Source organism: Oxyura jamaicensis, chromosome 2 (genome assembly GCF_011077185.1).
Source record: "Oxyura jamaicensis isolate SHBP4307 breed ruddy duck chromosome 2, BPBGC_Ojam_1.0, whole genome shotgun sequence".
NCBI lineage: Eukaryota > Metazoa > Chordata > Aves > Anseriformes > Anatidae > Oxyura > Oxyura jamaicensis.
This window is the reverse complement of record NC_048894.1, coordinates 47,718,369-47,744,556: the sequence shown is the minus strand read 5'-3', so window position 1 is coordinate 47,744,556 and position 26,188 is coordinate 47,718,369. Positions and strand designations below refer to the sequence as shown.

General features: G+C 40.3%; 3 protein-coding genes across 3 annotated transcripts in view; 2 read left to right on the top strand and 1 right to left on the bottom strand.

Annotated features, from left to right (window-relative positions):
* CTDP1 (CTD phosphatase subunit 1) overlaps positions 1 to 5,053 on the top strand; it is an 85,686-nt gene extending 80,633 nt beyond the window's left edge. The window contains exon 13 of the mRNA XM_035318090.1: positions 3,989 to 5,053. Coding sequence (XP_035173981.1) covers positions 3,989 to 4,130 — 142 coding nt within the window. The 3' untranslated portion in view covers positions 4,131 to 5,053. The remainder of the gene's footprint in view (positions 1 to 3,988) is intronic.
* A 4,150-nt stretch (positions 5,054 to 9,203) lies between these two features.
* Positions 9,204 to 26,188, bottom strand: part of LOC118161095 — a 25,892-nt gene continuing 8,907 nt past the window's right edge. Inside the window, exon 2 of the mRNA XM_035316102.1 lies at positions 9,204 to 9,528. Within this exon, the coding sequence (XP_035171993.1) occupies positions 9,466 to 9,528 (63 nt within the window). The 3' untranslated portion in view covers positions 9,204 to 9,465. The remainder of the gene's footprint in view (positions 9,529 to 26,188) is intronic.
* Positions 16,631 to 26,188, top strand: part of KCNG2 (potassium voltage-gated channel modifier subfamily G member 2) — a 72,218-nt gene continuing 62,660 nt past the window's right edge. The window contains exon 1 of the mRNA XM_035318169.1: positions 16,631 to 16,846. The gene's annotated coding sequence lies outside the window, so the exon portion shown is untranslated. The remainder of the gene's footprint in view (positions 16,847 to 26,188) is intronic.

Here is a 26,188-nt window from a genome sequence, read left to right as displayed (position 1 = left end):
GTTGTTGTTTAATAGCAGTCAAGCAAAATTACATTTAAAAATACAAATCAGGCTAATGGAAACCTCTAATGTAGAGCTGAATCATTGTTCCTAAATATTAAGAAGGAATTCTTTATGTGCATAACTTTTTCCACACAAAAGTGTTACGCAGTATGTCCTGGAAGCCTGAAATAACAAGGAGTGGGCACAAAATAATGAGGACAATATACATTTTGTATTGTTTGTTCTCTTAATAGATATGCTGCCATGGGAATATCCTGCTTTACTCCAAAGACAGTAATCATATGATGATATCGCTCTTTACCAAATTCAAAAATAAAAAAAAATGCAGCATTATTTTATTGATGTTACTCCTCCATATTTCTATCTGAGTTAGCTTTCTGTTTTACTTCAAAATATGTATTTAAATACTTTCGGAATAACTATACAGCTGCAGATTACAGTGCACAAGTAGTGAAAGGTGTTTATGTCTTAAGAGCAAAGCATTGTGAAGAGATTTTTCCTTCCTTATAGCAGAGGATTAACTCTTAGCTGTGGTTTTTTTTGTTGCTGTTATTTTGTTTCTTTTTTATTTTTTTTTCCTCCCAGACCGTGAAGAAGTTTTCATATCTATACTGAATAGAGTTGTCATTCTATGTTTTCAAAAGAACAAGGACTGACAAAACAGATACCACCTTTGGAAATGCAAAAAATGAATGCTGTTTAATACAGCTGAATGAGGAATGGAAGTATGTCAGGACTTAAAGTTTTCTGGAAAGTCTTTCTGTAGACTTGTACACCATTCTTAAATTAAGTAGTTACATTGAGTATTTCAGGTCCCTGTATTTTGTTGATTGTCCTCAACAAAATGTAGTTGCTATGGTGCGGATTTAAATAAAAAGGAGGGTTCGCTGCAAAGACTAGTAATTCCAAATGCTTTTCCCTTAATTATTCAGTAAATAAACAGTTCCATATTTTTAGGAAATAATCAACTGGCAATGAAATACTGGTTTCTTCATAGATATTTTTCAACGGAATCTTTGCTATTGAGTTAGGTATGAACAAACTGACAGCATGTGCAGTATATGCTGTCAGACTACATTTTGGTTTTCAGTTGATAGAACCCCATCAGTTTCCATAGCTATAATATTGTAAAAAGATGAATATTTCGAACTGTGAATGTGGTGCTATAGTTTCCCACCATGTCTTTATCTTACTGTTTGGTTAGCGCTATGTGTATGCACCTGATCTGCTATTTGTTAAACAACTTTTTCCTTCTTTTTCTTTAATAAACAATCAGCTTTTTTCCAGCTAATAGTATCATCGATGAATAAAATAGTGCTGTATCTCCAAAGGTTGAAATCATTGTGAAGTGAGCAAGTGAAACTCAAGCTCCATACATTTATATAACTTTTAATGGAAATGTGCTAAGATTTCTTCTGACTGGGCATTTTTAGTCGAGGCACTTCTTCATCTGAACTGTGTGCTGATGTAGTCGGCATAAAAGCCACCAATGTGCCTGAGAAGCTGATTTTTGTTCTGTATTAGGCTTGATTTTTGTGCACTGTGATTCACTCATCATGTTGTGTTTGAGTTGAGATAGCAAAACTGACAGGAAATGCTTTTACCTCACCCCATTTTTCCTTATTAAGAATTTACACCCCAGATTGAATCCCAGGGTTTCAGCCCTAACTTGCTGGATCATTACTCACAAAATAACTGAATCACAGACCAGTTGAGTGTAGAAGGGCTTTCCAGAAGACAAATGGTCCAACGCCCTGGTCAAGCAGAGGCACGTACAGCAAGCTACCCAGGACCAGGCCCAGATGGCTTCTTGGAGATCTCCAAGGGTGGAGACTCGACAACCTCTCTGGGATACCTGTGCCAGTACTTCCTCATATTCAGAAGGGACCCCACACACTTCAGTTTGTGCCCACTGTCCCTTGTTCTGTCAGTGTTGGCTCCATGCTCATTGCATCATCCCTTCGGGGATTTATGTACATTGATATATACATTGACCCCCCTGAGCCTTCTCTTCTCTGGGCTGAACAATCCAGGCTCTCCCAGCCTTCCCTCACAGGAGAGATGCCCTAGTCCCTTTACAGTCTTTATGGCCCTTCGTTGTATTAGGGCCACTGGGAGCCCAGGGCTGGATACAATATCCCTGGTGTGGTCTCACCAGGGCCAAGCAGACCTCTCTTGGCTGGCAGGCAATACTTTGCCTACTGCTGCCCAGGATACCCTTGCAGTCTTCTTTGTGGCAAGCGCACAGTGCTGGCTCATGTTCAACTTGGTGTCCATCAAGGCCCACAGGTCAATTTCTGCAAAACTGCTTTCAATCTGGGCAGCCCCCAGCATATATTGTACCTAGGGTTCTTCCTCCACAGGTGCAGGACTTTGCACTTCTCATTGTTGAACTGCGTAAGGTTCTTGTCATGCTGGCCAGCCTGGCCAGATCTCTCTGGATAGCAGCACGGCCCTCTGGTGCCTCATCCCCTCCTCCAGCTATATGTCATCTGCAAACTTGCTCCTACCACCCCTGTACTGAAGGAAAAAATAAACCTGTGAGGAGGTTATCAGTAAAGCAGCAGCTATGTAGCTTTTCGTCCCACTGGTGCAGCATAATGGAGCAGCAGGGTGCCATAGTACTGTTCTCTTACCATTTTGATTCAGACTTTCCTCCTGGCCTCACAACCTGTTGTGTCAGTTTCCTTGAAAAGCTGAGAAAAGGAAGGTCAGGCTGAACTAGCCAACAAGTCAAGTAGTCTGGGCTTCTGAGAATTAATGTTTCTGGAAAAATGGCACAAAGAATATCTTTGTATAAATAGAAATTGTTTTGTATTTCAGTTTTGTTCAGAAACTCATTTGGCTTTGTTCCCTTTGGGTATATGAGGTTCAACTTGGTATTTATCAAAGGTCTTTCTTGCTGTAATAATACATTTCTATGCTCTTAGAAGTAAAGGAACAATGGTTAAATTGTTGTTTTTTACAAAAAGATACTTTATTTTTTGTTACTGCAAGTGAATGCATTGTTTTTAATGAAACCCTATCTGCTGCTGAAAAGGACAGTCATTTAGGAGATACCCGCTTTGCACATATTTCTGTTTGAAATTTGATCAAATGACCAAGGAAGGATTTTTGAAGGTATTTCTACATCTCATTATGAATTCTGTAGAAAGTCTCAACTTTTATTTTTGCCTCAGAAGTATGTCTGATATAAAATTCCCTTTTGGCAAAGAAAATAGATTTTAGGATTCCACAAATCCAAATTCTTTTACTTATGGCTATGTCCCAGTTGAAGCATTAGATCTTCCTCAGAGATCTTTCACAACCAGGAATATGATTCTTTCAGCAGAGTATGGTGCACATAAGGTTCCTGTTTAATCTGGTTAGTTCTCCAGAGATGTGAAGAAATGTGTTGTTCAGACCAGCAGTGCTAATTCAAAGAGACATAAAAGAAGAACCAGACCCTAGGTTTCCAAGCATGCAAGTTTAGATGCTAGTGCAGTGAGAATGGTTGATCAGTTAAGTTTTTTTGGTGGTGGTGGTGGTGGTGTTTTTTTTGTTTGCATGGTTTTGTTTGTTTTGAAAAGGAGAAACTTAGTTATATTTTGTCATATGATTTTGAAAGATATATTTTGGTATTCTCTCATTCATATGGTATATTTCTTTCTTTTGGTATGTGAGGAGAATGTAAATCAACTACGTTGGGTCTTTTTTGTTGTTTTTGAAGCATTATACTTTGTTTTCATTCCTTGTTTGGAAAAATGGGAGAAATAATTTATTAACAAAACTCTGCACCCACATCAGACAGTAACTAGCAGCAATTAGAAAATCAATTGTGGAGGTAGTAGTTAGACCTCTTAAAAGTAATCTCTTTACTTTTTTGTCTAGACCTGGAAAAGAAGTTGAGTCCTTTAGTCACTTTTTCCTCCTGTCAAATAATAATGGTCTGAAAAAGCAATCAGATGTCTCGATTCACAGGCTTTATCTCTGTTTACCCTTCCAGGGGTCACAAGCGCAAACTGGATGAAGATGATGCTGCCAGTGAATCCAGTAAAGAGTCTAGCAATGAAGATGAGGAAGGAAGCAGTTCTGAAGCAGATGAAATGGCAGCAGCACTCGAAGCTGAATTGAATGACTTCATGTGACATTCATGCAGAAGATGGAAATTGTATTTATATTTTACTTCTCATAAGCAGATCAGACTTCAGATGAGTCCCTTATGTCAGTACTCAATGTTTTTCCAAAATATGTGTGTATATTTTGCAAAGCAACACAAGAGTTGACACATTATTTTACAAAATCAGAAATAGATGTTTTTAAGGTGTTTTACTAAAGGAAAATATCCTTTTTTTTAGACAAAAAAAAAAAAAGTATTAAATGGGACTTGGTGTGCTATGCCAAAGACATGTTATGAGTTCTGCAGAACCTTCATGTACAGAACAGTTACAAAAAAGTAATACAAAGATTTGTGATTTAACATGCAACAACTTTTCAAAATATTGCAGTTTGTGGTTTATTGGTAACAATGTTCAAAAAAAGGGGGGAGGGGAGGGGGAGATAAAGTAGATGGAATTGTCTGAGTAATACAGCAGGAACCTGATGAACTGATCATCATTTTCCATGACTAAATGCTATCAAATATAAAAGGATTTTTAAAAGAAAAAAAGAAAAAGAACAATTTATATTTGTATAGAAACAGAGAATGTGATATGCAAGCTTTGTGAACTCTGCACTTGACCCACCTGTCATTTGCTTCTAAAAGAGTACATAATGATCAGAACTCATGTTTTTAAGTTACTTTGTGGAATAGTTGGGTTCATTAGAGATACACTTTAGTTTTTTAACTTTTCTCTGTAACCAGAAGTTTAGCACAGCATACTGTGTGATCCTGTACTGCCATAAGAAGCATATTCACCCATTTGTGTTCTTGGAAAGAACGAGTGCTGCTTCAGTCTAGATAGGATTTAATTTCTTTTAAAAGAGATTTGATGTAAAGTTTTTGTATATTCTATTTCATATTTGACCCACAAAACAGATTTTCTTTCATTTAATAAAAATTCGTTTTGTAGATTGTTTCCCTTTCCTGTATCACAAAGTCAGTAACAAGAAGTTCATTTGCTTCTGCCAATCACAATGCACCTTTGCACGTTATTTTTCTTTACTGTGCATGAAAACAGTGAAAAATGTTGAAAGTGAGCGTGAAGTTGTAGATTCAGGAACTTAACTGAGCCAGAGAAGAGAAATGCTACCTCTGAAAATTACCTGTTCTTTGCAATATGAACATTATGACACTTCTTCTCTTTGGTTGACCTATGAAGATGCTGTAAGAATTACTACTGTGGCACTGAATTTCTGTGGCTAGATCTATGGTGTATTCTCAATGGTTAGCAACTGGAGAGACATTCTTTTAAAGTCTGGTAGCAAAAGAATGCTCATTAATTCACATGTTATGATTACAAGTACTTTCTGGTGCAAAAATGCTTAGTTTTGCCACTTAGTGGTACAACTGAGAGAACATTTCAGTAGACTCTTCTGGTTTACAAAGAACAGACTAGTTTTTAAAGCTTTGCAATGGTGATAAAAGGATGAGAGAGAAAACAGGAGAAAAAACAGGAGAATCTTCTCAGGTTAATACTGTTTTTCCACTTCAGAGTGCAAGGTCAGCATCCATGAGATAAAAATGTTTTCAGTAATAAAATATTAAACTTCCTGGACATTTACAGAGGTACCGTATAACTGAAGTCTGCACTGACATGCTTCCTAAGCTTTTCATGAAAACAAGCAGGACTTCTACAAGTGAGTTGAACTGTGTAACGGAAAACAAAGACTGGAAAAAAAAATCCTTATCTTTATAATATTTTTTTCAGCAACTTTAATGCAGCCTCCACAGCTAGTGGAGGATGATTCCCTTCCATTAAACTAAATGTCAGGGCTTGTGGGTATTTTCTGTTTTCTTAAATTTCTAGTTGAAACAATGTGAAGTAATACCAACTTTGGGGGTCACTGTGATGCTGCAAATGATTTCACAACATGAATTTCAGCAGGGAATCATTTGGGCTGATGATCTCTGCCAGTGACACAGCTATGACTATAAACACAGCCAGGGAACAAAAATGGGTAGATTGCTATGACTTCAGTGATGTTCTTATCTTGGTTTAAGCTGCTCGTTGGGTACCATGTTCCTGCGCAGCCAGCTGTCTCAGTGCTAAGTGGAGCGATTCCATACACACAAAATTTGAAAAGCTTTTTGGTGTGAAAGGCTGTCTCCTGTTCCCAGTTTTATTTTATGGCTGCCACTTTCGGTTTAACTACTATTTGTGTGTGCCTGGGCAAGAGTCCTAAAATGATCAGCCCTCTACTAGACCCGGTATTGTCTGGGACCCCTGTGTAAACACCAAGTGAAAACTCTCCTCCAGACGGTGAGAACTGCATTTATCTAGGGCTCTGGTACCAGCAAAGACTCCTCTGTCTGTGTGGGTTTTATGAAAGACTGCATTGAGTACTGTACACGGAGGCCCCAGGGAGCAGGCAGCATGCTGCCAGGATTACAGCCAAGCAGTTCCCTAATGGCTGTTACATCACAGACAATGCTTGTTTTGACATTAATTATTCAGGTAGCTCTAATAACCCTAGCTCTTTAATCCTCAGGGTGTTGGGGGGACCTAATATGGGGGTTTTTGAGACACTAGCATCGTTCAATGCCAGAGTAATCCAGCAATTCAGCTCGCTTTCTGTTTAAAAGTAGAATCGTGCTCATTTTGGTACCTGTTTTGAGTACACGTGTCACCAGATGCTATCTCTGTACAGACGGGAGAGAAATGGAAACTGAAAATTGAGTAGATGCAAAGTTGAATGTGATGGCCAACCTCCCCAGAGGAAGCCTTTCGATGTATGAAGTGGTCACTCCCACTAACATCTTGAGATGCAAGAGTATCCTAGGAAAGGCAATAAATGTGCTTTGTGGAAAAGTTTTTAATTCTTTATGAAATGACCCACATCTCATAACTAGTTGTTTTATCTTACCTTCTTGACTATGGTACTTGCATGTTATCTATCGCATGTACCATTGTATCTATGTTAGCTAGCTGTTAAGGACCTGCTGCTAGGAAGGGCTCTCCTCTCAGAGCAGACCTGAAGCCTGGACTCCTGTTCAGGCTGTCGGACTTACCGAGCAGTGCTGTTTTCTGAAGGGGTACCAGGCGTGGAAGTGAGCATAGATGAGGCATACAACATTTCATTAAGCTTTCTGTAGACATACTCTCACTGCTGATTAAGAAGGATGGCTTCTAAGGTCTGACAGCTGTTTAAGAATAGGTAAAAGCAGTCAGTTCAATTTAAAGACTGACAGTTTTGCTTTTTCCTTCTTGATTTGCCCTAAGCAGTTAAGAGAACGGGAAAGCATCCGAGCTCTGTGTAGGGATATGTAGAGGACCTGTGATAAAAGCAAAAAGCATTGGGTAGTGGCCCAAGCTTCTTTCTTTGTGCTTACGTGCTGGAGGAAGGGAAGGTGAGGGAACTTGTCACTTGACACTGAGATGTGAAAAAACAAGTACGCAAATACTTCCCCTGTCAGCTTTTGTGCAATGTGGAGTGGGCCCGAGAGTCTCCTCAGTGTTAGGTAGTAACATCCTCTGCAGAGGGTGCAAAGTCTCAAGTTTCCTTCTTGGCACTACTGCTTGTAAAATAGGTGACTGTCTTACAAGTGTGAAAATCCACACACTCAAAGTTGGAGCTGTACCTAAAGATTTCTCAGTTCTGCCTATTTTTACTACAGCGAACGCTGCAGTAGATGACAAGTCAGAGAATGAATATATAGTAGTCCTGTTAAGGAAGTGGATAATTTCATGGAGCTGAAAATTCAGCATGAGAAGTCTCCCATAAATTATTAAATCAAGCTTACCCAAAATGTAAACATTCATGAACCATTTTCAATTAAAAAGCAAAAGCACAGATTCAAAACAGTTTTTTTTAGTCACTTCCTGAAATGCTGGAGACTTCACAAAGCTGGTCTAGGTATATCTCAGTTTCTTCCAGGTGGGCAAGTACCTCCCACAGTAGTTTTAATGAAGAGTCTTAGACTATCTTTATTTTATATGTATGAACCACAGCAACAGCAGTCCAAATATTACAAAGAAGTGAAACCATTGCCTCTCTACAAGTTCCTGAGCAGGGGAAGTGGAAAAGGAGGTGCTGGTCTCTTCTCCTTGATGACCAATGACAGGACACACTAGGAACAGCACAAAGCTGTGCTAGTGGAGGTTCAGACTGGGCATTAGGAAAAATTTCTCTACTGTGAGAGTGGTCAAACACAGGAACAGGCTTCCTAGAAAGGTGGCTGATGTCCTGTGCCTGTCAGTGTTCAAGAGGAATGCCTTCCTGTGGGGGGAGGAACATCTTTATTCCTCAGTGTCATACACATCATTATGATAATGAAAAAACTCACCTTGCTTCTTGTCTAGGTGCCCATCCTGCAGATGGCTTATTCCCAGCAGCTGCGTGGTCATTTTTACCAAGAGCTAGGACAGCTGCTTTCCTGGAGCTCCAAGGAGAATACAAGTACTGCTCTGATCTTTCTCCTCAAAGGACAAAAACTGTGTCTATTGTCATCAATATGTGCATATACACAGAGAAAATCACTGAACCATATTTGTGGCTGAGTTGGGAAGGGACTTCTGGAGATCATCTAGTCCACATCTCCTGCTCAAGCAGGATCAGCTGGAGTAGGTTGCCAAGGACTCAAAAACAATCAGGTTTTGAGTAACTCCAAGGACTCCACAGTCTGTGTGCAGCCTGTTCCAATGCTCAGGCCCCCTTCACAATCAAAAAGTTATTTTTTTCATGATTGATGAGGGGATGTGCAAGGGAAAAAGAATGAGCACGATTGCTATTGCATACATCACACACATCCCTTCACACTTTCCAGTATTTCTTCCAAAGAGGAATTATTAAGTAGATTTTAATATATATGTGGTGGGGTTTTTTGAGCCACTTGAAATTTCCATATGGGAAAAAATGTTTTGAGGAGGTTGCCAAGCATTTGGTTGGAGAGCAGAATTGCTAGAATGGTGGAGAAGCAGAAATGAGTTAAAAGCTTAGGGTTTTGCACAAGCAGTGTTTCTGGTACAGCCAATTATCCCTTTTCACAGTACATGGCACTTTCTCTTTTCACCAGAGGAACAGAGAGAGTAGTAGTCTGATAGTAGTAGTCTGTAGTCTGATCCCAGGGCATGATAGGTTTGTTCATATACCCAGAGCCCAGACCATTTACTTGGCAAGGTGGGAGCTGATGTTGACACAGATTCTGTTTGTTCATGCAGCAGAAGACAGGTTTGATGTATTTCCATTGCTCTGCATTGCTGAGATGCTCTGGCACTGTCTAAACCCACCGGAGTTCTCTTACCTTGTAGTTCTCATGCCCAATGTGCCTGTGCTGCCACATTAATGAATCGTGACTGATTTCCATGAGAAAGAGCTCCCTTGTCAGAGAATGGTTCCTGTGTGATGAATTCTCATTCTTTCCACTCTTCTTCCGAATTCTGTTTCCTAAGAAGACAGGGAGACTCATCCAGTAGACATAAGCCTATATGGCATTTCTAAATATCTCTGCCCCAAGAAGAAGATGCAATGATTTAGCTATTGGATAGGTTTGGAGGTGCTCCAAATGTTAACCTGTAACATGACAGTGCATTTTGCAGCCACATCCATGGGATGGACATCTGTGTCTGTGGCTTGTTAGGTGCTGCCCTGTTCCGCTGAGCTGCCAGCTGTGACTCAGTGTGTCTCACAAGGAGGAGACTGGGAAGAGGAAATGGGATGAGGCTTTCCTCCTCGTGCATCTTTCTCCAGGGTCAGTTTAGTTACCCACCTTCCTACTGGTATCTTCCAGAGTCAAACTCTCACCATAGCTGGTAGACAGCAAATGTGTTGCAAAGTCATAATGGTTTAACACAGGATGACAAAACATCCATCTTTTTCTGAGTTTGTTATAGGGCATCAGCAATGCGGACGTCTCCCTTCTGCTCCTCCAGGAACAATAAGAAAATGCCCTACTTATTCCCAGGACACCCCAGAGAGATGAGTTCCCTTCCACGTCCCTTCATTACAAGAGACCAGCGCCCCCAAGAATGTTTGCTTGCCTCGTCTGTCAGATTTTGGATGTTGTCGCTCTTTCACAACAGCCAAGCTGTTCTCACCAAAGCACCGCCTACTGTTGCTATTGATCAACTGTCAGCAGCAAAGCCTGGAGGCAACAGCCTCCTCCTCATTGTGCTGCCATCAGACCAAGTGCCAGTACTTTTTGGCAGGGAGAATAGGAAGAAGCCATAAAAGCTTTTTATATTTTCTATCTACTGCTGTGGATGTGTATGACCCTTTCAGGACAAAAGTATTAAATGTGCCACTTAGTGCCTATATAAATGGTCCTTGGGAAGACCTCTGTTTTCATTAAGTAGCTATGTTTGGTCCTCAGAGAACTCAGCATGCACTTGTGTGAATAAATGTTTTAGTAATTCATCTTTGTCTCTCCTAATCTTATAGCTGCAACCTACAGTAAAAGCTTTTTTTTCCTTGACACATAATACCAAATGAAAAATATCCCATTTTATTTCTACGTTTCTTCCTTTCTGGCCTTGAATGCAAATCCTTAGCCAGCCCCTCAGACCACATAGAAACCCCACTGCAGGGACAGGACCCCTGCAGCTCCCTGCTGGCCCTGCCATAGGCATCCTCCTTGGCTCTCACTCTGCCAGGGAAAACTGAGGCACCTCTGAGCACCTCTGAGAGCAATAGCTGCGTGTCTTCAAGCACTGCCTAAGACAATTGCTGTCTGCTTCACTGACCACTGTCTTTTTCTCAGTAGTGGGAATATCATTTCAGCTGATTTGTGTAACACAGTCAGCTTTCCCCCTCCACTGGTTCCTTCTGTCTGTAATTCATGCCACTTTCCAGCACTCCTTTTTCACATTACACTTACAAATTTCTCTTGCATTTTACACTTCAGAAGGCAAAGAGGTGAAAGCAGAGGCCCCAGGTGGACTGAATGACTTGAAGAGAAAAGAAACTCAACAGTCCGAAAGTTACGCATTGTCTAAAAGAACTTGTCTATTGCAACAGAGGCTGTGCTTGGCACGCACTTAATCTGAATGTGTAAACCAGGAAAGGAAAGATGTGATTCCAGCTCAAGGTACAATCTACAACTATTCCTGATGACTACAAGCTGTACATTAGATTAAGAATTGGAATTTTGTTTGATGGTTTTATTCTGTAAGATTGTAAAATCGTGATCTAAAGTAGCCTGTCCACACAAACAGGCTAGGTGTTATAGATGTCTGCATGTTAGAAACCTGGGATGCTTTTAAGGACAGGAGGAGGAGAAATCTGAAGCTGTGAACAAAGGCTGTACACTGTTTCATTACATGTGGGGGTTGTTGATCCATAAGAGAAAGCAGAATGGCAAAACAGCAGTTCATTGGACTAAAAATTGCCCTCTGTAGCATGTGCTCATGACCACAGTTCAGCAAGTCTGTATTGGCCCAGCACCTATTACTGTCCTTGTTACTTGAGCCGAAGTCTGTGAATAGGCCCTCCAGCAGAGGTTCCTGATTTGCTTTATCACAGGAAAGCAGCTCAGCTAATCTGTGCACACTCTGCGTGAAAATGGGTGCAAACCGGTGCACAGCATGTGTTAATGTCAGATATGACCTTTCATTACTTTCATTTTAACTGCCTGCATTTGACAGCTGTGAGGCTCAGGCACTAGCAGACACAGTATCAGCACTGAGGAATTAGTCTGTGAGTAATTCTTGTATTCTTCCCATCTTGTATCATGTATGTCATTATAGCGTTGCTTGGTGCCCTCAGCTGCTCTTGGCTCTCTCAGATCTAATGGGTTTCACATCCAATAGGTGCCACGTCCTTCTCAGCCAAGCAAGGTCTCACCTTAGGCACAAGGAACTTGCCCCTGTGTCCAGGCTGCAGTGATGCTGGTTGGTCTGCAAAGACAACCCAAGAACTCTATAACCATGGTGCAGCATCTGCACAATGAACATTTAAGACATTCAGAGAACAACACCTGACCGTGTTTCATTGCCATGACACGGCATGTGCTGTGGCACAAGTAGCAGCAGAGTAACAATTGATGTTTTCATGCATCCTTCAGTAAGAAAACACCAAAAATGCTGCTCATATGAGGACTGGTTTACAACTGAGCTACAGCTTGCTTACCTCTGGTGCACTTAACCTGCAGCAACTCCAGAGTGCTCTCAGAGCAGGGACCTATAATGTCCCTGTGCTTATGTCTCTGCAGAGGATTTGGATCCAATTTCCCAACAGCCACATATGAAACTCAGGCCTTGTTATGTGGTCTATAAAAATGCCTTATTTTTGCAGGTTCTTCCTATTGCTTGCTGTCTTTGTGATTACCTCCAGGGCTGCAGGACAACACAGGTTTCCAAAGGGGCAGATCCTGCCCTGTGAAAACCACCATGGCTCCCTTGACATGAGCCTGGAAGCCCTCCAGCAGGGTTGTGCTGTCTGAGAAGGTGCTCTCTGAAATCTCTGGAAGCTGTTGGACACTGCTGCCTGGACAAGTGGGAGAAACTCAGAACTCAATTCAAGAACTTTTGCTGGGTCACCATGGAAGCATGCAGTATCTGAGACCTTGAGAGCACAGCGGAGAAAATATCTTCATTGCTCAGTTTCTTCTTGTTACATTAAAGGCTTGATGCTTTTAATTCTTGTGTTTTTATATTTGCTTGTCTTTGCTTGAAGATATTTAGCTAATCAGTCTAATTTAGTATATTTGTATCTATAAATGCAGCTTTGTAACTCTTGCAACACATTCTTTTCCTACAAAGCCTACTGTTACCAACTCTTTTTCTAGCTAGAACTGTGGTTTCTGGAGTCTACTAACTTTAAGAATTTCAATTTGCACTTTAAGAAAATATATCTTTTTCTGTCTCCTTCAGATTTTGAAGCAAAGTTTGAAAGTATGACTTGTCAGCATAGCAGCAACATGTATACCTGGTCATTTTTAAAGCTAAGTTAATGGCTTTGTGAAGTTTTACTTGCAATTTTGAATGTAAGGGGCTATGAATAGTAGCCTTGAGGCAAGAGGTTGTAAAAGTGTAAACAATGAGAGATTTCCCAGCTGGACTGAAATGCGAGTCTTAAAGTCTTTTGTGAAATCTCAGCACAGCTCAAGAAAAAAAAAAAAATGTATGAGCAGCATGTGGGATGCAGTGTTGGGAACAGGTTCTTCAAGTGTTAACAAGTAAGCATCCTGCCTCAGAAATTACATTCAAGCATTTTCAGAGCAGAGAATCTTATAAATATATTCTTTATGTTCTGATACATGAGATCAGGCACTGGTGGATGCATCTGTTTTCCAGCAGAGAGGATCTGATCAATGTAGTTTGAAGAGTAGAGTTAAGGCTCAGAAATAATGTCTTGCTGTGTATTATCCTACAAAACAACAAAACACTAGTCCAAGATTCAGAGATGTTTGGGTTTAAAGGCATGCAAACCACCCCAGATGCTAATGACGTTGATGTAGAGGCATGAATATAGGTCCCTTACAAAATTCATAAGCATTCTTCATGATTTAGGTCAGTTTTTTCCACCATAAAGACTACCTGAGATAAAGACTGTGATCGACATTTGTGAAATTAGCCAAATTCTCACTGTCTATTTGCTAGGCATTGTCAATGCATAGGCATTGTGGACCAAACATTTTAAAATATTTTTTTTTTGTCCCATCTTTTTTGATTTAATATGCAATTCTTCACTGGTGCTTTCAAAAGGTCCAAGTTCAGCTGTTGTGCACACAAACTGACTAATTCAACCAACGGTATATTTTTGTTTGCACCTGCAAGCCCTTAGTCTTTTCAGGACCCAAACTGCAAGTCCAAAGTGGCCGGTTGTGTTAAAAATATTAATGTCCTGAAGGTGAGCTGTGTTATCAAGCTGATTCGAAGCCTAAATTTTGAAAACATAAAAATAGGCTTTTAGTAGCCTGCCTGACAGAGGCAGAGAGATTGTGTTGGCAAGACGACCACTGTGGAACAGTTGTAAAGGGTTGTACTTCCCTGATAACAGTGCTGAGAAGTTCCCTTAGTAAAGAGTGATAAGCAAGTTTCATCCTCTTCCTCACTGAGATCTGGGGCAGCACTGTGTTTGGTTAGCTTTGGTGCATTATATTTTAATAGCTAAGCAATATACTTCACTTGAAGTATGAATAATAGTGTGTTTTCTTCCTCTCTCTTATCCCCCACCCTGCCACTTTACTTTCACTATAGCATCTTCCATTGTTGGTTATTGCCATTATCAACTAATTTTCCAAACCACCGCTTTAACAATCTTTTCCTAGCTCCTAGGCATTAAGCAAAGATTGCTGCAGCATAATTGGATTAATTTAGAGACTGACTTTGAACAGCATAATTGATTTGAAATTTATTCCATTTCCTCCAGCCACTTACTTCACTAAAAAATCACAGCTTGGCAAGGCCTATGAGCCCAGGCGTGGGCTCAAGCCTTCCCCTGGCAAATCCCTGGCCGTGGGGCACTGCCTTGCCAAGGGGTACCTCCACCAGTGCTCTGTGCACCCCAGCTCTGGGGAGGGGTCCCCATGAGGCTTAATGTTCCTTCCTTGTGCCACTCTTTGCAGCGTTTGGGGTGCCAGAGAAATTTTGAACAGTCTCGCTTCTTCCAGGTTGCTGAGGAGGGAGCCTCTGTTGCTCGCAGGGGAGAAACTGAAGTGCAGAGAAAGCAAGGCCCAGGGCCATGGTGGGCATGGTGTGACAGCAACTGCCTCTTTGCGGAGAAGGCCATGAGTCAGCTCAGAGTCTATAAGGCAGGGACCTCTCCCAGGCATAAAAAGGAACAGCAGGAGCCATTCAAAGTCTCCTGTGCTGGAGAACTGCCCCTTCACAGCACTGTTTTTGCTGCCCACATCTGTGTAATGCATGACACTTCTCCAACTTGGATGGTGAGGACCATACAAAGGCCCAGGGGACAAGGGGCACCAGAAATGCAAGCAGCAGAGCTCACAGTGGGAGGAAGGCCATACACTAGAAATGGTGTATTTTCATCTGCTCATAAATACCACCAAGTGTCTCAGAATGAGGAGATGTCTTACAAAGGCTGATGCAGCTCCCTGCAGGCCCCAGGGGCTCAGAGGTACCTCCCACAGGGACCGTCCCACTGCTGCCACCCCAACACCACCACCACTGCTCTGCAGGTGCCTCACCAGGGTCCTGAGGCAGTGTGTGCTCCGTGGGGATCCCCAAACACACTGCCTGGTTCACTCTCAGTGCTTCCTTTGTACAGCAGCTGCTCTTCATTTTTGTGACTCGTCTTCACAGGATTGCTAGAGAGAATGAAAAGCTTTGGGTTTTCAATTATAAATGGAATAATTACAAAAATATCAGCCAAGCAGTGTGGCTGCAGCCCATCCTTCTGCGTAGCTCTGAGTTCCCAATGCCACATCAGCTCCTTTCAGAGAGCTGCATTCGCAGAGGTGTTTGGCATTTGCACTTCCTGCTGGGTGAAGGTGCTTGTCTGGGGCATTACAGCAGTGCCTACCTCAAAGGTAGATTTTCCCATTGCTAGGTAGGATCCTAGCATGAGCTACTCAGTCCTGTGTATATTACCTGTCATGACTTCTACACAGTGGGTGGGATGTCTGAATTCCCCGCAAAAACAGCTTGTCATCATATTTTCAAACACATTAGAGGCAGTAGGGATGGCAGAAGTGCACCCTTCCTGCCCTGGTGCCTGCAAATGCCACCAGACAGGAAGAAGCCTGCCCTAGTGCCGTTCCTTATCAAAATGCATGTGGGCATTTACACTTAGAGTTCATATCCAGAAGCAAAACAATGGAAAGATAGTTGTAGAGACATTTGTAAAAATATGAGGGCGGTGAGGCACTGGCAGAGGCTGCCCAGGAAAGCTGTGGATGCCCCATCCCTGGAAGTGTTCAAGACCAGGTTGGATGGGGCTTTGGGCAACCTGGTCTGGTGGAAGGTGTCCCTGCCCATGGCAGGGGGTAGGAACAAGATGGTCCCGAAGAAAAGAAGAGAAAGGGGGACTCCCAAATCTATACAACTGGACTCTTGTAATTCCCCTAACTCCTCCTCCAAGTAATTGACATGGCTGTTTGTACAGCCACACTCATGGTGCTGATTTGCAAAGGCAGAACTGTGAAGGGTGAGGTGAATAGGCTGACCTTTTAAACACCTCACCTGGCCTTGGCTGTTGCTTTTTAACTTCTCACTGCACAGCAAACCTGCTCAAGCAGCTGCACCCTGGGTGGGCCCTGCTGACATTCAGTCAGGCCATGGCTCACCTGGTGGTTTCCTCCTCTGGTATCACCTCAGCTGAATATAAGTGTCTAGCACTAGGTGAGGTGGCTTGTGCCTTTTCCAGTAGCTGGAGAACTTTATTGTTCTTCCATGTATTTTTTCTTCATTGTTCTCTTCCTTGATTAGTCATTCTCCCCTATTCAAATGCAGACTCTTTCCATGTAGATATTATGATTATATACAGTGGAACACGCTGGAAGACTTATTTTCCCTCCTCCAGAAATATCTAAACTTATCCCTAACTACCTAGCTAGTCTGTCTATCCAATCCAAATTGTCCCAGCATTTGGGGGTGTTTGGGTTTGGGATTCTGATTCAGACTTACAAAAATAAATAAATAAATAAATAAATAAATAAATAGACTAAAAATTGAAAGGTCACTGCATTTTATTTCATCCAGTAAATGAAGCTGAAAGACATTCAGTGCTACTGTATAAATATATTGCCTGAAACATATATCTACCTGCAAACAGTGTGACTAATTTGCGTCTGGAAGAGTTTTATGTAAGTATTGCTTTACTTTTAATGCTCTCTTTACTTTACATTGCTTCTTTAAATCTCATCAAAGGCAAGATTCCTCACAAGATGATGTCTTGGCTTTTCCACTCAATGATATTGTCTTTTTAATGGCAGTGGGGGAATAAACTAGTAGATTAAACCATCCAATCAATTGCCCTCCTGCCTGTATTATGTGTATTATTTCCCACAGTACGTATTCAGTGTTACACTGTATGATCATTAACACAGTGGGTGCTGTTAGACAATGAAACCCAGCAGCATGCTAATAAAAGATTTAATGAATAACACAATATCCTTTCCAACAGCAACAGAGAATTTGTTTTAGGAAAACAGAAACTGTGAGTTGGGGCACATTGTACGTGAAGTAGGGCTGTCTGTGCTAATGTGACTCCTTTATCACAGTGCTGGTGCTGAAATGCTGGCCCAGAGAGAAAACAGGATTTGAGGGAAATATCCACTTGGATCACAGAGGTGGACAGAGCAGACATTACCTCCCAGCAACTCACTTTTGATGCTGTGCAGCTTAACCGCTCATCAGAACATCAATGCCAAGAAATTTAACAAGCATTTTCCAGTTTGAGCATTTCCAGGTTACTGAGCCGTGACATTGCTCTTAGCTCCCCAAATTTGTAATTCTAATCCTACCTGCTGGTCTCCTCTGCTTTGTGAAACAGGACAAAACGCTGTACCTCTTCAAAGACGACCAGTCCTAAAGTTGCCAGAAACAGCCTCTGGTTCCCAGCTAACACTGTTTCCCACTGACAGGCTTGTACTCACTCGCCATGCCATTAGCGTTTGCTGGACAGTCTTACTCGGGCACAGTTAGATCTGCAAAACAAACATCGTGCATTGTCCAGAGCGGTGTCTATACTAGAATTTAACTTATCTCTGTCAAAAAGGGGCAAATAAAACATGTGGGTTTAACTGATGCACAGAGACTGTGCTGAGGGAGGGCAGCGGTATCAGTCACTGCTAACCCGGCAGCCAAATCTGCTCACTCTGTGCTATTTTCTCTTGCATGATTTTTTCTCAGGTTTTAAATGGGACTAGTAAAGTTTCTTTCATTATGTCTCCTGCAAGATCACTGCATAAACACAGAATTTGCTGGTAGGGAAGGAACTGTTGACACCCACTCTGAACGCCTCCTGTCTTAATTTCATCTATTAATTCTTATTTAATTTTGCTTTCAGTTTGCTAGCTAAGTCCCTTTATCTACACTATTTATAGGTTTTGTATATTTCAAGACTCTTCTTTTTTTTCCAATCTGTACTTGTCTCTTAATCTAATTGTAGGTTTTGAAGTCTTTTCATTCATCCTTGTAAATCAGACTTACTTTGGACTTTGATGAATATGTTTGCTGCTCTAATCTGGATTCTCTCCTATTTATCAGATCTTTTTCATCTGACACAGAAATGAACAGATTATGGAAGGTGTGACTGTGAAAGGATTCCATTTGTATCTTCCAGTCTCATTATATGTTGCTCTGGCTATTTTATCTTGCTGTTCCACATTGCAAAGACAATCCCCCAACATTCTTTCCATATAATTTCTTTCCAAGTTTATCTGATTATCTGATTGTGCATGTCTTAGATTGTTCTTTCCCCTTGTGAATAAGAATAGGTTTTTAGGTTTTGAGTTTTATTCCATAAATAGTATCTCATTTTCTCACTTTATCACTATATTTATCCAGTTGAGTGCTTTCCTATATTTCATGTCTTTTTGTTTGTTTGTTTGTTTTGTATTCACAGTTTCCTTCAATTTAATATATCTGGAATTTTCATTATTATGTTCTTTACTCTCTAGATCATTTGTAAAAGCATTAACAAAAAAAAAAACAGATGCAAGTTATTTAACAAAGGTCTTTCTAGTGTCCCTGCCACCTTTGAAGTCATTACTAAACCATTTGTTTAGAATGCTTACTTTTATCTTTAAAAACATTATCGTCTCTTAACCCTTATAAATGATGCTGAGGAGATCAATGAGAGTCTCCAAAAAAATTCTACAAATATTTCCAGATATTACAGGAGGAGGAGGAGGTCGAATAAGACCATTTGTCTGACTATCTCTTTTGTCTTCAGAGTCTGCATTACATGTGTTGTATTCCTGTTTCTGTTTGTTTTGCAATTTTGGTTTATAACACTGAAAAAAAATGGTGCTCAAAAGACACGAGATTTCTGTGCTTTGCATCACTGACTCTTTATTTAAGTTCTCTGGCTCTGAAAGGACTTTAACTTTCAAAAGAAAAATAGATTATCTTTCTTCTGTGACAAAACTACGCCAAATTCATGGCAATTATAAGTGACTTCTTCTGGCTTCAGAAGCTCAGCAAAGCTTTTTCATGAATAATCTATTTCCAGCAAAATCAGTCAAAACTCTGTCTCAGTGCTGACTATGACTGGAAATCTCAGTCATGAAAGGTAAAATCCTGGTGTTTTGTGTGTGTGTTTTTTTTCAGCGTAATTCAGTTCTTATGCCATCTTCTTGGGAAAGGATTGGTTCCCTCTATGTTTTTCTTTGTTTCAAACCTTATACACAAGAATAATAAATAAATAAATAAATAAATAAATAAATAAATAAATAAATAAATAAAAGTTGTAATGCACTTTGAGCACGCTGTCCAAAAACTGCAAAAAGGGGCATTAAACCCAAGTGCTTCAAAAGGATCAAATTGTACAAAGTTTCCCCATTTACCTTTGTATTTTCCTTACTGGTGGATAAGTGGTTGCTCCTATATACCTCTAATTTCTCTCCTCATGTTTTTGTGCTGCATCCTGCTTTCATTTTCCCAACTTTCACACTGTCAGAATTGCTCTCCAAGGCTTTAAGAACCTGCATGGTTGCAGACCAGCTGTTTCTCAATGCTGTTCATACCATAACTTAGCCAGAGCCAGAAAGCAGACCTCTTCTGAAAATCCTGTATGGCTTTTACTGATCTCTAACCTTCCACAAATCCTTGCACCATCCCAAATTTATAACATGACTTACATAAGTAATATAGGGAGTTTATTGGCTAATAATGATAGAGAGTAGTGGGGTTTCACTGACTCGCTGTTTTGTGGGAGGACACTCAGACCCCTAAAATATAACCCTTGATATTGGATGACTTCTTCAAAACCTCTAGGTCTTTGCAAATCAATTTCTTATCAATATCCCTTTTCATGTTTTCCTCCCTGCCCACTTAGCCCATACTTCTCACATTATCATAGCTTGCTTATTCAGAAAGAACACCTGCATTTTGTGTAAGCAGTGTATGTATACCACTCATTTCCTTTGCCTGCTTTTCTTTGTGATGGAATATTTTCCTAAATCGGTATTCAATATCTCAGCCAATCACCAAAAGATGGTTTAAAGTACCATTCATCAAAAGATGGTTTAAAGTACCTAAAGGTCTAAGCTGAGAATCTTCACCTGTACAGACAGTTGCACAATCTGTAACTCTGAAGGCCCTCAAACAGAATCAAGTGTTTTTAAAGCAGCATTGATTTGTTTCTGCAAAATCAAAGGCACAGCAAAAATGCAGTACCAGAAGTGCCTTCAATTAATCTAAAATAAACAATGACACTGAAAAATTGTTACAGGGGCACATGATTGACAGTATATGACTAAAGTGGTCCATGGGCCGTGAGTTGTTTCCAGTGTACCCATATTTGTTTTAGCTTGTACCTACATAGATTAAGTGGACAAATGGACTGGGCTGACAAAAAAAAATAAAAATAAAAAATAAAAAAAATTAATTCAGTTTAGTGAGTATTTACTCCAAAAGAGAGATTACTATATGATAATGCATAATTTAAAAAAAAAAAAAAAAAAAAAAAAAAAAAAAAAAAGACTACTGCATCAAATAAGTCTACGGTAGTAGTAATAAATAAATTATATTGTATGAGTGCAAAATGTAAAATAAAGTTTCGTCTCAGCCTGGAAAATTGTTTTAAATTACATAAGTTGTATTTTAATACATATAACCCTTAAAATTTTTTCCACATTGTAACAGGAAAAAATACGTAACAACAAAATCACAATAGCCTATATCTGTTGTTTTTTGTGTTTTTAAGAAGCGTTTCTGGGGTTTATTCGTAGTTTATTCTGTTTCCCTTACCATAAAATGGAAGCAAAATTTTAATTGCAATATAGAGGGAATGTCAGAGAACACTGCTGTTCTCACTAGGTTAAAAAATAACTAATCCCTGCTTGTCACTTTTACTAAATTACATTAGCATATAATGCAGGAGGGATTGCAGGTGGTTTGGTCTGTCGTCTGCTTCTTTGCAGCCTTGTAGACTTGAGCCTATCCCAAGGGCTATGGCAATGCCCCAGAAGAAGAGCAACCCAAGGAGAGTTATGCACCCTCCAGGGCACCCAAAGCTGACCAGCTTCTGCTCTGGCTGGAGCAGGCTATTCCAACTGCTGAGCTTCTGGCTTCAAGTCCAGTGCTAATGCTGGTCTGACTCCTCTCCAAGCCCTCACCTGCTCTGGCTTCAAAGCCTGACACCACTCAAACATTGCTTGGGAAACAAAACAGCAGAGCGAGCTGACACTAGTTTAAATAACAGCCGCACTGCACCCAGACCTGCCAGAAGCCTGTGCCGAGCTTCACTTTCCACTCTGCACAGCTGACTGATTTGATCAGAAATTTGTACCCACCTGCTGCTGAGGTGCCATCTCAGCCATCCAGACCCTGCCTTTAGAGGATGAGTGTTCTTTACAAACAATTTTTATTGTCCACATCCTCTCGTTTTTGAAAATAATACAAATTTTAAGCTGTCAGAAAGAAAAGAAATGGAGATATATTAACTAAAGCTCCAGGGGCTGACATGCTTTATCTTGTACATGGGAGGATGACATTTCTCTGTTTACCTTTACTGCAGTAGCTCTCTGGTAGCAAGCAGCAGCCTCATTTTTTCTGTCCTAACTGTGAATCCACTTCTGGATTCAGGGTGTAACTACCGGCTAGTATTCAATCGGATGGCATTTTCTGAATGAGCTGCATGACAGAGCCTGCACACACCAAGTCAGAACTATGCAGTACTCAATGTGTACTTTAACATATAACATATGTACAAGTGCTCTGCTGACCTGGAGACAGGGATAGAAAAGTAATGGCCACAGAAAGGGAAACTTTTTAAAGGCAGTCGATAACTCTGAATTGCACTGTTTCCCTCTGCACAGAAATTGTTGGCTGGTCCATCATTCATTCCTCCGATCAATGCTGGGAGCTGTTCAGAAGCAGCCACCAGCTTCTGCCTCCCAGAGCTCTGCTGGTAACTCTTTGAGGCTGGCACCAAGCAGCTCCAGAAGTTAGTCAATGTACTGTATTGGTTGCCCTGGCAGAGGGATAACTGTGAGGGTCAAAACTAGGGAATCCAGGAGGGTTTCTGAAACAGCCAGGCAAAACAGCTTTGGCAGGTTTCTGACTCCTGTTTTAGAATGTATTTGTAGTTCCCAAAAGAGTTTTGCAACTGAGAATTGACCTAATTATTAAACACTGCTCATTGAGGTCCTGTCTCCTATTTGTTGCTTAATGTTTTTTGTTTTGTTTTGTGAATTCTACTTTGAAGGCATTTTCCTTCAGTTCTCTTGAATCACTACCCTAGTTAGTGCTTGTGCCAACAGCCCGCAGGCTTTGTCTCCAGTGAGACTAGAAATCTTTCTTTTCTCTCTCCCCAAGCCAACCATGTTCAAACAAAACGCAGTGTTTGTGCAGAGGCGCTAATGTGTTTTCCTGGCTTTTTTGGACATGATTTAAGAGCTGGTAGTTAAAGCTGGTAGTTAAAAGTAGGAAAATGCACTTGCAAAAGGATACATTTTTCTCCCACCTATTTTTTTGAAGTAGGACTATCAGCTTTTCTCTGAGAAACTGGAGCCAGAGCACACTTTACTTTATGCATACTTAGTTATAGTTGAATTACAATTTAATTACAGATTTTATTTATATAGTTAGTTAGTTTGCTATTCACCACTATTTGCATGTCTGTGGTGGCTCTTCAGGCTTTACCTGCACGGCCTCATGTTCTCTGCACCCACAGATCAGTAAAGCATGATGCCTACTGAGATTGTAAGATGGTGCCATCAATTTTAGAAATAAAATATTCTCCTGCATTTTCATTGGCAATCCAGGATTTTCTATAATATCCATCTCTTCGGACATTTTGTTCTTTCTTTTGATAAACTCTTTCAGGCCATATATTTTTCTGTCTGTAACTGTAGTTTCATGTTCAACTAATACCCTGGTATTCAGACTTCTGCAGAAGACCACCAATGATCTTTTATGGTTAAATTTGAATTTTTCAGATCTGAAATAACCTGCTCTCATTTACTCCACTGAAAGTGTGCCTGTCGCCCACTCTTCTTTCTTCCATTCTGCTCCTATGAATGTGCTGACACTATTTTCTCCTCAGGATGAAGCTCCTCTTCTCTTGCACTTTTCCAGGTGCTGTTGCCTTGTACCTCTCCCCACCTTCCTGATACATTATGTTGAGGAGTCAAGCCACATGGCCACTTAGTGGCATCTGATTCAGTAATTTTTATTATTTTCACACCTGCCTTTAGCATCTGGACTAAGACCACTGATGCCTTTCACATCCAACTATTTGAGTAAATGTATTGGTGTCTTGCTACTGTCTTATAAATGAATGGGTTGAATACAGTTTAGGCTATGCTGGATTTTGACTCTAGATTTCTTATTTTACGGCTAATGGCTCATAATTCCTATGCCAGAAAGAGCTACTACAAAGTACTTTCAGATAAAATCTTTTTGTATGCTATAATAAACTGCATGGTTTTGTATCACAAGTAGTGCAGTACAAGAGACGGTGCTTTAAGTATGAGCTTTTTGGTCGTCATTTGTACACAGGTATCTTTTTTTTGATGATGGTTGAGAACATATTATTCTGGGGAAAGACGTTTGGTTTGTTTGTTTTTGTCAGCAACTTACTGAGTTTGTTTGCTTTCTGGACATGAACGTGTTCTTGCTCCCGGGCAATTGCTATATTATTGTAAATTGAATTAAGTAGTAGGATTAAAAAACATTTGGGTGGATGTTTCTTATATGTGCAGAAAGTATAATAATCTTGACCAATATTATGCTGGTTGGGTATTTTTTGCACATTGTTTTTTTGTTGTTGTTGTTTTTTAATTGACATCCAAGGTAAATGATTTATTTTTTCCCCAGACAAGCTAGTTGACAGATGCTGTAGCAGCACAAGAGTTAAGCCAGTCATGTGGTGGGGCTCTGGTACACCATGTCAGCCTTGATGTCACTGAGGTGGTTTCCCTCTAGAGCTCTGGGTCAGGGAGCAGATAAATAGCTGTCAGACTGCCAGTCTGCACAAAATCCCAGTCAGACAACTGGGACCCTCAGACCCAGCTGCGGGACATCTTCTTTCCCCCCCATAACAGTTTGCCAGGCAGAATGACCTATAAATTCACAATGAGAAGATGGGAGGTGAGGAAGACAAGCTGGTCATGTGAAATGGATTAATCTGGTGTTTTAAAGTTATGCAGACTTCAGAGAAAGATCAAGGTTTTATCAGCCAGGGGAGATGCAAAAGGAGAAAAATGCCCAGCACGGGCATAATTTCTTGGTATAAGCTCAGACAAACCTGTTGACTTTAACAAGATTATAGTAAAGCATGGCATTTTTCTCAATAAAGAAATAAATAAATAAAGGAAGAATAGCATCTTTGGTACTATCTTGAATGAAAGAAATGCAAATATTAAAACCAAATTATAATTTACCGTGTCTCTTCTTGGAATAAACTTGTGGAAGACAGGTAGGAAGAAAAACTGCAGCCCTGAAAGGCTGTGTTGAGGTTGGTACCTGACGGCCAACTGAAGGCCAGCTGCTATAGCTGCTTCCAGCCCTTCTCAGCAACCAGGTCTAACCCTCAGATCTTTGTAGTAACTCCCAGAATGTGCTGCATCAGTGTAGCTTTTTCTTGCATTAGAACTTAAATGCCTTGTTTTCTCTATATTTCTTGTTTAAAGGTAGTGGGCACCAAGAGGTTAAAACGCAGTTGTTTGCTACAAAAAAAATAAGCTCACAAAAAGGAGAATAGGGAGGAAATAGAAGATGCATCTTCTATGACATCCTTTGCGAACAGCTTAGGAGCTCCATGATGAACAAAATAAGGTTATCTGGCTAGTATTTATTTCCTTGAGAAAATAATGGTGGTATTGTTCAGTTTTTAGAAACATTACTGCTAAAAAGTGTCAAATTGACACCTTCTGCAAAAATGCTAATGAAGAATGGTCCCATGGAGTGATTACAGAAACTAAAAATATTTGGAGGATGGATGAAGAAGGAAAAACGCTGTCCTTTTCATGCAGCATCAACTTCATGAGCAGCACAGGAAAAAGTTGAAGCTGAAGGGTTCTGACATTCCTAATGGTTTCTGATCTGCACTGGGACAGACTAATAACTGTCCAAAATCACCAGGGACAGGTCTGCCACCCCAAAAGGAGCCTATATCCCACCAACTGGGTGTTGATTCTGCCCAAGGCTTTGACCTGTGTTCATAGATAAGATGTCCAGTTTCACTAATCTGCATGATGTGGAAGTGAAGCCTTTGTCTTCCTAGTTAGCAGCTCTGAACAACATGACATCCTTCTCTGGACCCTCCAAGGGCAAAGAAACCCCCTCATTAGAAGAAAATAAATAAATAAACATCTATAGACTCTGAAGATACTTGTGCCAATCTCCATGAAGCTTTTGGCAATGTACTACGTATTTAATCAACTTTAATTTCTTTTTGGGCTTTGAGAGAGTGTTTTGCAAATGTGTACTGTAAGGAAGCAACAGCACGTTGAACTAAAATAATGAAACAGGTTTTAGTAGCAAATTACTCATAAAAAAGATGAGTCTTATGTGTTTGCTGATTCACTCAAAGAATCATTAATTAAAAGGAAAAGTACGAAGGTTGTTAGTGACATTTCATCTGTCACCTTGGTTTTACTGAAGATAGATAGCTAGAATGAGAGATGTCTTGACATAAAATGACCTTCTTCAGTCAAGTAAACCTTCTGTTTCACACTGTACCTAGAGGTGTTTCACTTGAAAATCATATGAATTTTTCAGGTGTGCTGTTGGGCTCTAAATGAGGTGTCACTTTCCCATTAAAAATTAAAAATAAAATAAAAAAAAACGTGGGGAGATAGTTGTGAATGGTTAAGCAAAGATGTCTGTTCAACATGCACCATCAAACAAAAAGACTTATGGGCTGCTGAGGTGTGTCATTCTAAAAAGAGCTAAAAAATAAAAATAAAAATAAAATAAAATAAAATAAAATAAAATAAAATAAAATAAAATAAAATAAAATAAAATAAAATAAA